The sequence below is a fragment of the Leptonychotes weddellii genome, chromosome 8, assembly GCF_054177405.1.
Source record: "Leptonychotes weddellii isolate Sample4059 chromosome 8, ASM5417740v2, whole genome shotgun sequence".
Classification (NCBI taxonomy): Eukaryota; Metazoa; Chordata; class Mammalia; order Carnivora; family Phocidae; genus Leptonychotes; species Leptonychotes weddellii.
The window spans coordinates 51,883,827-51,896,453 of NC_138376.1; the positions used below are offsets into that span (position 1 = coordinate 51,883,827).

The 12,627-nt window shown below is 35.0% G+C and overlaps 1 protein-coding gene across 8 annotated transcripts in view; it reads left to right on the forward strand.

Annotated features, from left to right (window-relative positions):
• The window catches only part of FAM135A (family with sequence similarity 135 member A), a 101,801-nt gene that overhangs the window by 60,532 nt on the left and 28,642 nt on the right, over positions 1–12,627 (forward strand). For all 8 annotated transcript variants that reach the window (XR_014147741.1, XM_031023965.2, XM_081828478.1 and 5 more), the window contains 2 exons: positions 10,898–10,971; positions 12,335–12,489. Coding sequence is in view for 7 of the 8 variants with exons in the window: in XM_031023965.2 (XP_030879825.2) it covers positions 10,898–10,971; positions 12,335–12,489 (229 nt within the window). In the remaining variant the exon portion in view is untranslated. The remainder of the gene's footprint in view (positions 1–10,897; positions 10,972–12,334; positions 12,490–12,627) is intronic.

Genomic DNA, 12,627 nt, shown 5'->3' on the forward strand with positions numbered 1-12,627 from the left:
CCCATTGAGGATGATATTCCCTGTGGGTTTTTCATAGATGGATTTTATGAACTTGAGGACTGTTCCTCTAACCCTATACTCTGAAGAGTTTTAATCAGGAAAGGATGTTGTATTTTGTCAAATGCTTTTTCTGCATCAATTGAGAGGACCATATGGTTCTTCTCCCTCCTCTTATTAATGTGTTTTATTACATTGATTGATTTGCGAGTGTTGAACCACCCTTGCATCCCGGGGATAAATCCCACTTGGTCACGGTGGATGATCCTTTTAATGTATTGTTGGATCGAATTAGCTAGGATTTCGTTGAGGATTTTGGAATCCATATTCATCAGGGATATCGGTCTGAAATTCTCCTTTTTGATGGGATCTTTGTCTGATTTTTGTCTCCACATCCTCACCAATACTTGTTTTTAGATACTAGCTGTTTTGACTGGTGTGAGGTGATAGCTTGTGGTTTTGATTTGCATTTCTGTAATGATTAGTTACGTGGAATATCTTTTCATATGTCTCTTGGCCATCTGTATGTCTTCTTTGGAAAAATGTCTATTCAGGTCCTCTGCCCATTTTTAATTGGATTATTTGTGTTTTTTATGTTGAGTTGTATAAATTCTTTATATATTTTGGATATTAGCCCCTTTTCAGATTTTTTTTTTAAAGATTTTATTTGAAAGAGAGAGCACACATGAACACGAGCCAGGGGTCGGGGGTGCAGAAGGGGAGGAGCAGAGGAAGAGGAATAAGCAGACTCCCCACTGAGCAGGGAACCCCATGCCAGGCTCGATCCCAGGACGCTGGGATTATGACCTGAGCTGAAGACAGACACAACCAACTGAGCCACCCAGGCTTCCCCCCTCCCCCCTTATCAGATATATTATTTGCAAATATCTTCTTCCATTTAGTAGGTTGGCTTTTTGTTTTATTGATGGTTTCTTTCACAGTGCAAAAATTTTTTACTTTGATGTAGTCCCAAAAGTTTAATTTTGCTTTTGTTTCCCTTGCCAAGGAGACATATCCATAAATATGTTGCTAAGGCCAATGTCCAAGAGATTATTGCCTGTGTTTTCTTTTAGGAGTTTCACGCTTTCAGTTCTCACATTTAGGACTTTAATTTATGTTATCTTTGTGTCTGTTGTAAGCAAATGGCCCAGCTTCATCTTTCTGAATGTAGCTGTCCAGTTTTCCCAGCACCATTTAAGAGACTATCTTTTCCCCATTGTATATTCTTGACCATATAAGCATGGGTTTATTTCTGGGCTCTCTATCCTGTTCTGTTTATCTATGTGTCTATTTTTATACCAGTGCCACATAGCTTCAGTTAATATAACTTTGTAGTATATCTTGAAATCTGGGATTGTGATGGCTGCAGCTTTGTTCTTTCTCAAGGTTGCTTTGGCTATTCTGGATCTGTTGTGGTTCCATACAAATTTTAGGATTATTTGTTTTAATTTTGTGAAAAAAAGTATTGGTATTTTGATAGGGATTGCATGAATCTGCACATTGTTTTTTGTAGGATGGACATTTTAATAATATTAGTTCTTCCCATCCATAAGCATGGAATAGTGTTTCATTTGTGTCATCCTCAGTTTCTTTCATCAGTGTCCTATAGTTTTCAGAGTATAGGTCTTTTCTTCACCTCTCGGTTAAATTTATTCCTAGGTATTTTATTCTTCTTCGTGCAATTGTACATTCTAACCTTATACCTAAAGGAACTAGTAAAGGAAGTCCAAAAACAGTAGAGGGAGAGAAAGAATAATTAGAATGAAAATAAATGAAGTTGAGACTAAAAAGCAATTGAAAAGATCAATGAAATCAAGAGCTGGTTCTTTGAAAAAATAAACAAAATTGATAAACCTTTAGCCAGACTCATAAAGAAAAAAAGAGAGAAGACTCAAGGAAATAAAATCAGCAGTAAAAGAGGAGAAATAACAACTGATATCACAGAAATACAAAGGATTATAATGAACTATGAAAAATCATATACCAACAAGTTGGACAACCTAGAAGAAATGGGTAAGTTCTTAGAAACTTACAGTCTCCCAAATCTGAATCAGGAAGAAATAGAAAATTTGAACAGATCTACTGCTAGTAATGAAATTGAATCAGTAATCAAAAAGTCTAGGACCAGACCTTCACAAGTGAGTTCTACCAAGCATCTAAACAGAATTAATGCCCATTCTCAGACTATTCCAGAAAATAGAAGAGCTTCCAAACTCATTCTGTGAGGCCAGCATTACCCTGATTTTAGACACTACAAAAGAAACTACAGGCCTATATTCCTGAAGAACATGGAAGCAAAAATCCTCAACAAAATATTAGCAAACCAGATTTAACAGTACCACTCACTGCTGTCCCTGGGATTTATTCCAGAGATGCAACGATGGTTCAATATTCATAAATCAGTCAGTGTGATACATCACGTTAACAAGACAGAGGATAAAAACCATATAATCTTAAAAGATGCAGAAAAAGCATTTGACAAAATATAACACCCATTCATGATAAAAACTCTCAACAAAGTGGGTTTAGAGAGAACATACCTTAACCTAATAAAGGCCATATATGAAAAAACCCACAGCTAACATCATACTCAGTTGTGAAAAACTGAAAGCTTTTCCTCTAAGACCAGGAAAAAGACAAGGATGTCAACTCTCACCACTTTTATCTAACATAGTACAGGAAGGTCCTAGCCACAACTATCAGACAAGAAAAATAAAAGTCATTGAAATTGGTAATGAAGAAGTAAGTCCATCACTTTTTGCCAATGAGATGATAATATATAAAGAAAACTCTATAAAGACTCCACTAAAAAACCATGAGAAGTAATAAATGAATTTGGCAACGTTGCAGGAGACAAAATTAATATACAGAAATCTGTTGCATCTCCATACACTAATAGCAAAGTAGCAGAAAGAGAATTAAGAAAACAGTTCCATTTACAATTCCAGCACCTTTTTTGAAAAGGCTTTCTTCTTTTAAAATTGCCTTAGCATCTTTGTTGAGGTTCAGTTAACTAATAAATTGAATCCATTTCCTGGCCTTTCTTTCTGTTTCATTGATTTCTTACATATCTTTATATTAATACCCGCTAACTTGATGGTGTTATTGTAGTAAGTCTTGCAGTCAGGTAATTAGTTGTACATTCTCCAATTTTTTTCTTCTTTTTTGAGATTGTTTTATCTCTTCCAGATCCCTTGTATTTCTATGTAAATTTAAAATCAGCTGGTAAGTTTTTATTTTAAAACGTCTTGCTTGGATTTTAGTTTACATTGCATTATCTATAGGTCAATGTAGAGAGATTTTTCTCTTTCATCATATGTTGTGGACACATTGTAGTTCCCCATTTAGGTCTTCTGTTATGTCTCTTGGAAGTGTTTTGTAGTTTTCAGTGTCTTAAATTTATTCATAAGTTTTTTATATTATCTGAAGCTGTCATAAATGGTCTTTTTATTTCATTTTCCAAACAATTGTTGCTAGGATATAGAATTACAATTGATTTTTGCATATTAACTGTATACTCTATGGCCTTGCTAAAGTTATTAGATGTAGTATTCCATAGATCTAAATTAAATTAGGTCCAGTTTATTGATGGGTTGTTCAGCCAATATTCTGTATTATTGTTTCCCCTCTGTTTCAGTACTTAAAAAATACCATTATCTTCTGGACTAAATAGTGTCTGATGAGAAATCAGTTGTTGTTTATATTATTTTTCCTTTCCAGTTATTATAATGATTTTCTCTTTACCTTTGGTTTTCAGCAGTTTGACTCTGATATGCTTTGTTGTAGTTTTCTTTGTATTTATCTTGCTTGGGATTTGTTGAGATTCTTGGATCTGCAGGTTGATTCTTTTCTTTCCAATTTTTACAAAAATTTTAGGTATCATATCTTCAGATATTTTTTTTTCTGCCCCAATTTTCCCCTCTCTTCTCCCTCTGGTACTCTAATTTCACTTGTACTTTATCATTTGATATTCCTTTGTTTTTTAGCATTTTTTTAATCTGTGCTTTTCAGATTGAATAATTTTCATGATTCTAGTTTTGAATTCACTCTTTTCTGTAGGGTCTAATCAGCTCTTAATCTCATGTAGTAAATTGTTCATTTCAGATATATTTTTTACTTCTAAAATTTTTTTTTTAGCAATTCCATTTTTCTGCTGAAGTTCCTCGCCTCTTCATTCATTACAACCAGCTTCTTTCACTCGGGCAATTATAATCATTGCTTAAAAGTACTTGCTTGGCCTTCTTGTTTATAGTTTGGCATGTAAGAGGTTTGGACATAAACACTTCCATCCTAACAACAAGAAAAAAACTGAACAAACTGAATATCAACACATCTTCTTAGATCTTTTAGAGAATTGAAGTCACAGGGCAAACTCCTGCCCCCAGAATTGGACAGTCAGATAGCCAGTTACAGAGAATCACATCTGACCAAAGCAGAGACCAACCCCTAAGCAGAAATCACCACTGGAGTCAGTACTGGGGTAGAAAAACTTAAATTGATTTTGATGAATTTCTAGTGGCTCAGTATGAACAAGCTTGAAGTAAAAATTTCAAGGGGGCTTAGTCCTAGGGGAACTCCACACTTTTCATGAGTTTTTACCTCTGGGAACCCAATCAGGTTCTCATGGTGAAGATCAGAGAAAATCCCCTCTCTCATGCAGGAGGGTAAGGGGGTGAGAGAGGTAGCTGTTTTAAAATACATCCAGAGCATTCTGCCCTTCTTAGAAAGACTTGTCTCAATAGAAACTATCTTTCCAGAGCCTAACTGACCTGGGAATCCAACTCCAGCCCTCTATAGCCTTCCACATGGGGGAAGAGAAATATGCTACTTACCATTCATTATTAGAGAGTTTCAAATTAGAACAACAGTGAGATACCTCTGCATACCTATAAGAATGGATGAAATGTGAAACACTGACAACACCAAATATTAGGGGAGAATTAGAGCTCTCATTTGTTGCTGGTAGGAATGCAAAATGGTACAGCCGGTTCTAAAGACAATTTGACAGTTTCATACAAATCTAACATACTCTTACAGTATAATCCAACTATAATGCTCATTAGTACTTACTCAGATGAGTTGAAAACATGTCTGCACAAAAAACTGTACACAGTATTTATAGCAGCTTTTTCCATAATTGCCAAAATTTGGAAAGAACCAACATGTCCTTCATCAGGTGAATGGATAAAAAAAAATACTGTATATCCATACAGTGGAATATTATTCAGCAGTAAAAAGAAATGAACAATCAAACCACAAAAAGAGAAAGAGGAACTTGAAAGCATATTGCTAAGTGAAAGACACCAATCTAAAGGAGTGCCAGCTATCTGATTCCAACTGTATGACATTCTGGAAAAGGAAAACTGTGGAGACAGTGAAAAGATCAGTGGTTGCCAGAGGTTCAGGGGGATGGAGAGAAGAACAAATAGGTAGAGCATAAGAGATTTTTAGGGAAGTGAAACTATTCTTGATGATTTGTAATGGTGGACACATATCCTTATGCATTTGTTAAAGACCATACAGGGCGCCTGGGTGGCTCAGTCGTTAAGCGTCTGCCTTTGGCTCAGGTCATGATCCCAGGGTCCTGGGATCGAGTGCCACATCGGGCTCCCTGCTCTGCGGGAAGCCTGCTTCTCCCTCTCCCACTCCCCTTGCTTGTGTTCCTGCTCTAGCTATGTCTCTGTCAAATAAATAAGTAAAATCTTAAAAAAAAAATTAAAAAATAAAATAAAGACCATACAGTGTCCACCACCAAGAGTGAATCTTAATGTAAGCTATGGATTTTAGTTAATAATTGTCAATATTGGTTCATCAATACTTTATTATTATTAAGTCTATTAATTATTTTTACAAAAAGAAAGTATATGCCTGCTAATTCTAACATCTGAGTTATCTTGGAGTCCATTTCTACAGACTGCTTTTATCTCATGATTGTAAGTTATACTTTCCTGCTTCTTCGCATATCTAATGCATGTTCTTTGATTCTTGAGAAACAGTTGTTCCATGTATTTTGTCCAGCTTTATAGTTGGTTTCAGGAAGACAAATCCACTACCAATTTCTCTGTCGTGGTAGAAGTTAAAATAGTGGTTTTCAACCTTGGTTGTACATTAAAATCATCTGAGGAACTTTAAAAATTACCAGTGCTGAACAAGGCCCAGGCATCGGTAATTTTTTAAGTTCTCCAAGTGATTAACAGGGTTAGGCTGTTACCTGAATAAGAGCATTCTGCTGGGAAGAGTGAGAATTGAAACCTGGCTTGTCTTCACTGGAGTCAGGTTGCATCTGCCAGTGGAAGCAGCATCTTTTTTATATTTGTACTTAAAAGCTGCTAAAGGGTTTAGCACGACCTTGCAGCAACCAGTAAAAAAACTAGAGGGTCAGGAAGTTGTTCTTAGCTTTTACTGAGATTTTAAGGTCATAAGATGGTATTTTCTAATGTATCAATGCTTTTTATGCTCTAGGAGAGGGAAAGAGTAAGAAATAGTTTGCATACACAGACCTGTACCCCTGAAACAAATAATGCATTATATGTTAATAAAAAAAAAGAAGAAATAGCTTGCATAGCCATCCTTTTCCACTCAAAGACCTCTTTAAAATAATGAGTTATTTACACAAAACATTATGAAGTTTGCATTTTTACAAAGAGGTACTCATCTCTAAAACTTCTTGATCTGGTATTCCTTCAGTAAAATATATATGCATAGTGTGTATATATGAACCTTAATATATTAAGCTCTATTTTTCTTAATAAAGTAGAACTACTTTCTGAAAACATTTATTTATCGTATTTAATTTGAAACTTTTTATTTCCTGTTTTGCAAGATTCGGGTAGACTTCCAGTGTTACTGTAATTATTAACATAAACACAATGTGTTTAGCTTTTATGTGTTCATATATGTAGAACATATCCAGTTTTTTCAGGAAATATGTTTATCCCAAAGTGCAATTATTATCTGATATGTGCTCCTAAAGGATTAACTCTTCCCTTAAATTATTTTTTACCATTTTTTTTTTTAAAGATTTTATTTGACAGAGAGAGAGACAGCGAGACAGGGAACACAAGCAGGGAGAGTGGGAGAGGGAGAAGCAGGCTCCCCACCGAGCAGGGAGCCTGATGCGGGACTCAATCCCAGGACCCTGAGATCATGACCTGAGCAGAAGGCAGACGCTTAACGACTGAGCCACCCAGGGCCCCCTATTTTTTACCATTTTAAATGAAACTTTTCTGGTGTGCTTCATGGTCCCCTACTTTCTGAAACAGAGTATACCAAACCTAATTTAGTCCTTTCAAAATGATTTAATTATCATTATGCATTTTATTTATATGCTCAAGGGTTTAATACACTGGTGTTCCATGCTATTAAAAATGTCTTTTTAAAAAAAAAAAAAGATTTTATTTATTTATTTGAGAGAGAGAGAGAGAAACAGCATGACAGGGGAGAGGGTCAGAGGGAGAAGCAGGCTCCCCGATAGAGGGGCGCCTGGGTGGCACAATTGGTTAAGTGTCCGACTGTTGATTTCGGCTCAGGTTGTGATCTCTCCTGGATCTTGAGATCAAGCCCCGCATTAGGCTCCGCACTTAGCACAGAGTCTGCTTCAGATTCTCTCCCCCTCTGCTCCTCAGCCCAGCTTGCTCTCTCTGAAATAAATCTTTTTAAAAAATGTTTAGATATTAGATCTTCCATTAAAGGATTCTAAGTTATATTAATTTTTATTTTGTCTTTTTTATGGGAATGTTCTAGGTTTATGTAAGTTTTTAAGGGAGGGCCTTTTTGTTTCAGTAACAAGTTCTCTACTGATTGCCTAGTATACTTATGTATACTTATATATATCATGTATATTCTGTAATTCTGCCTAGTATACTTATGTGTACTTATATATATCATGTATATTCTGTAATTCTCCTTTTCCTTTGTCTCATTTGCTCTTTTAATATGCTGTGGATTGAAAAGTAAATAACTAATACCAGTTAGAGGTGTGTCTAATAGTAACCATAGATCAGCTTTGTGTATAAAGGGGGCTTTAAAGTATCCTTCCAAAAGTACAATCTAAGAACTTAGAGAATATTTGTTCAATAAACATTTGTGAGGTGACTGTTTTCTTCAGGGCAACATAGATAATATGATATATCTGATATTTAGATCCTGTACTGAGGATTTGAATATAACCTGGATAGGCATGTATAAAATTATTATAGTAAATATATTTTGAATGTATTATAATAACTATGTTAATAATAAATGTTATGTATTATAATTACTAGAGTAAATACTATTATGATTTTATTATATACTATTTAGTCATATTATTATACAAATACTATTTGTAATATATTTTATATAATAAGTTTATACTATAATAAATATTTAGCAATTTAAGCAACATGTTAGGGTGAACACAGATAAAGTAACATTTAACTCTGTAAAGCATTGATAAATACTCATTTTGAATGTTCAAGAGGCTTTTTTTAACCTTCTAACTGTTTGCTAAATTTTGAGTAGTTGATATTGCCAAATAAGTGAATTTTTAAAAATTAGAGTACATATACAAAATTTGTTTTACAAGCATATATACCAAAGTAGTAATATATATATTACTCATCCTGAGTTTGAATTCGTAAATTTAATATTTTTTCAATGTACGTATTTTACTCCAAATTAAGTGGTGCTGCCATCAGGTGGCAGTCATACCTTAGTTATGGCCACAAAATACGTTTAATAGACTTATTCATTACACATTGCCATAGCACAAAATTATGGCAGGAGAAAAATTAGATAAAGAATTTTGTGTGGGTACATAGAGGAAAGGAAAGGCTTTCTGTTAACAGGGAGTCTTTATGCAGAAGGGAAGAGATAAGTGGTTTGAAGCACAAGATTTGGAATTTCTTAAATCTTTATTTGAATCCCATATTTATCACTTACTAGCTATGTTATCTTGGCCAAGTAATTAACCTCTTTGTCCCTGTTTCTTCACTTATTAAGTGAAGACGTATCCACTTCATAGGGTTTTCATATAGTTTAAATAACAATGAAAATAAAGTGATTATCATAGAGCCTGGTAGATAGGATGCTATCAGGAAATGATAGTTATGGGGTGCCTGGATGGCTCAGTCAGTTAAGCATCCAAGTCTTGGTTTCAGCTCAGGTTATGATCGCAGGGTCTTGGGATTGAGCCCCATGTCGGGCTCTGTGCCCCAGGGATTCTGCTTAAGGTTCTCTCCCTCTCCCTCACCCTTGGCCTCTGCCCCCTACCCCGTGCGTGCTCTCTCTCTCAAATAAATAAAATCTTTAAAAATAAAAAAAGAAACGATAGTTACGATTATAAGAATCAGGAGGTAAGGAGAGAAGGAAAACCAACAAGTCAGTTTTGCAGGCCCAGCTACAACTGCAGGAATCCAGAAGGCTTCAGGCTTCCTTTCTTCACACATTACAGCCCTCAGGGGAAAACATCTCTCAATGATAGATAGATCGGCAGATACTGTTCCACATCTTTCCCTCAGTGTTGGAGAGGAAGAAGAGGCAATTGGATACTATTTGAAAGTACAGACACAAATTTCATTCTTCTCATGGATGCCTCATATCTTCCTCTCCCTTACCTCACTGACTTGTTCCTCTAAAGACCCAGTCTCATCTGCTTAGGGAAGCAAGTTTAGTAAGTCAGAAATTCAACTGGCCAAATCTTGATGACAAGTAAAATATATCTCCCAATTTGTTCTATGTTTAATACCAAAGAACCCTAAATCATATTCCCTTTTAGAAAAGAATCTTAGATGTATTATAATCTTGGGATATATTATAATTTGTCTCTCCTCCCTGTACCTTCCAAACAAAACATGTTCTCCATCTCCTTACTGTTGCTTCATATTGCTCCGATAGCTGACAGAACCTTTCCTTGAATAATTAGAAATGGAAGGATCAAAATACAAATATGATGAAAGAAATATTCAGCTAGACTTGACCAGTATTTATCAAGCACTTGCTTCTGTAATATACCCAGATAGATGTTTTGGGGGATAACCAAGATCATCAAAACATAGCTCATACTCTGAAGAACATTACACATTAGGAGTGAAGATAATTCACATATACAATTATTTTAAGGAAAAATATGATGAATGTTATAATGGCAATTATAATAGCTTATATTTTATACACTTACCAGACTACAGACTGCTGTCACATACATTATCCTGTTTATTCTTCACAGTAACCCCAAATGTAGAACAAGTTTTAGGTGTAATTTGAAAAGGAGTCATCTGAGGCTCAAAGGTGAAATGCCTCAGAGTCACAATGCCAGTAGGTTGCTCAGTCAGTTCAGTTGGCATGTACTTGCATACCTGACACATAGCATGATGTAAGTCCTGGCTGATTCTTACCATTTTTTACCATGTGCTGAGCACTATTCTTGGTACTGGGACCTAATGGTGAGTAAGACAAACTGAATCCCTGTCTTCAAGGAGGATAAATCATGGATCCATAATGTAAACCTAAATTTCTCACTTTACATTTTATTTTATTTTTAAAGATTTTATTTATTTATCTGAGAGAGAGAATGGGAGAGAGAGAGCATGAGAGGGGGGAGGGTCAGAGGGAGAAGCAGACTCCCCGCTGAGTGGGGAGCCCAATGTGGGACTTGATCCCAGGACTCCAGAATCATGACCTGAGCCAAAGGCAGTTGCTTAACCAACTGAGCCACCCAGGCGCCCTCTCACTTTACATTTTATTGTTTCTTTTATTTCATGCAATACTAAAATACAGTACTTTGGCACACTGAGAAGGGAGATTAATTCTTATATAGGGGTGGTTATGGAAGGCCTAATGGAGAGAGGTTTCTTCTCCTACCATTGATTGACCTTTTAATTGTGCCATGTTATTCATATTCCCTTTTGGATTTTTTCAGGTACGCAGATTTTCTGAAGCATTCTTTTGTTTTGAACATCCAAGAGAAGCTGCCATTGCATACCAGGAACTTCAGTGAGTAGAGTAGATCAAAGTTAAAATGATTTTACCTCCTTTTATGTAAGATATCTATCTCAGAATTTATCAAATAGAATATATGATATTCACAACAGAGGAAATTAGAATTTAAAGTTCAGAAATTCCCTGTTTAAACAAATTGGGTTTAATTTTATGAATTACTTCATGGAAGATCCATACCTTACATAAAGAAGCATATTGCCCTATTTTCCCCACCCCCATATCAGACCTACTAGAACCTTGGTAGTCCCATACATCTCTGGCTCCAGCCTTGTATCTTTATTTTCACAGGTCAGAATCTCTTATGGTCATCATTATATATTACAGATTTTCACCAGTGATCTGTCACTGCCTTTTGTTATGTTAATGATTTACAGTAAAATACCCAGAATAGATGCCTTCCATTTTTCCTACTGAGTATGTTTAAATCTGGTTTTCTTTGGCTTTAAAGAATATTTTGAGAATATTATGCTGAGCAAAAGAAGTCAGACATAAAGAGTAAATACATGGTTCTATTTATATGAAGTTCTGGAACAGGCAAAACTAAGGTGAAAAAAAGTCAGAAGAGTGATTGTCTTTTTGACTCGGGCTGGGACTTTGACTAGAAAGATGTGCGAGAACTCTTAGTAGATGGAAATATTCTATATCATGTATCCATTTGTCAAAATCATACAGCTAAAATTTATATATTTCAAAGCATGTGAATTTTACCTCAAAAAAACTAGAAATAATAATAAAGTGTGGGGCATGGGCAGTGAGTACGGGTATAGATAAAACAAGAAAAGCAAAATGTTAATTGTTGAAGCTGAGTATGAGGTTTGTTATACTATTCTATTTAATTTGTTTGAAATTTTCCATAAGAAAAGGTTTTTTAAAAAGTATTATGTATTAGAAAGTTATGTACCTTGTTTTAAATAGCTGTTAATTGTATTCACCAATATATGTTAAGTACAGCAGTAGCAATGGAATATATTTTTTCCAATAGTATCATCAGTCATTAGTAGGCAGTTGGAGCTTTTGACATTTCTTCTGTATGCTATTCCCAGCAAATCAGTAAATTCAGACATTAAGCATAGATAACTCATTTTGAAATAACATTAAAAAGTACACAAGAATATAACAGAAATAACTTTATCAACAAACTGTAATTTTGTAAGCCAATCATTTACTGTCAACGAACCATAATTTTCATTGTACCAGTTTTTATCTCTGACCAAAGAACTCTTTCATAAGGAGGTTATGTCTTTAGGAATGCAGGAGGATAGGAATGGTGAGGGGAAGAGGAGGAGGTAGAGTCTATAAAGTGGAATTGAGTATAATTTTTTTAAATTACTGTCTGACATAAAGAAATATTTTTCAGTGCTCAGAGTCATCTACAGATGTGCACCGCTATCAAAAATACTTCCTTCTGCAGTTCTCTCCCACCTCTACCTATTGAATGTAGTGAATTAGATGGAGATCTCAATTCATTACCTATAATCTTTGAAGATAGGTACTTAGATTCAGTTATCGAAGGTAAGTATAATCTAAAATGCGTAAGTTGTGTGTGTCATTTGCGTATATTCTTCCTAATATATATAAAACCATTCCCTAATGTGGGGCCATTTTTTCCCCTCCAGTTTTATTTATCTTTGAGGATATTAGAAGGTTGTA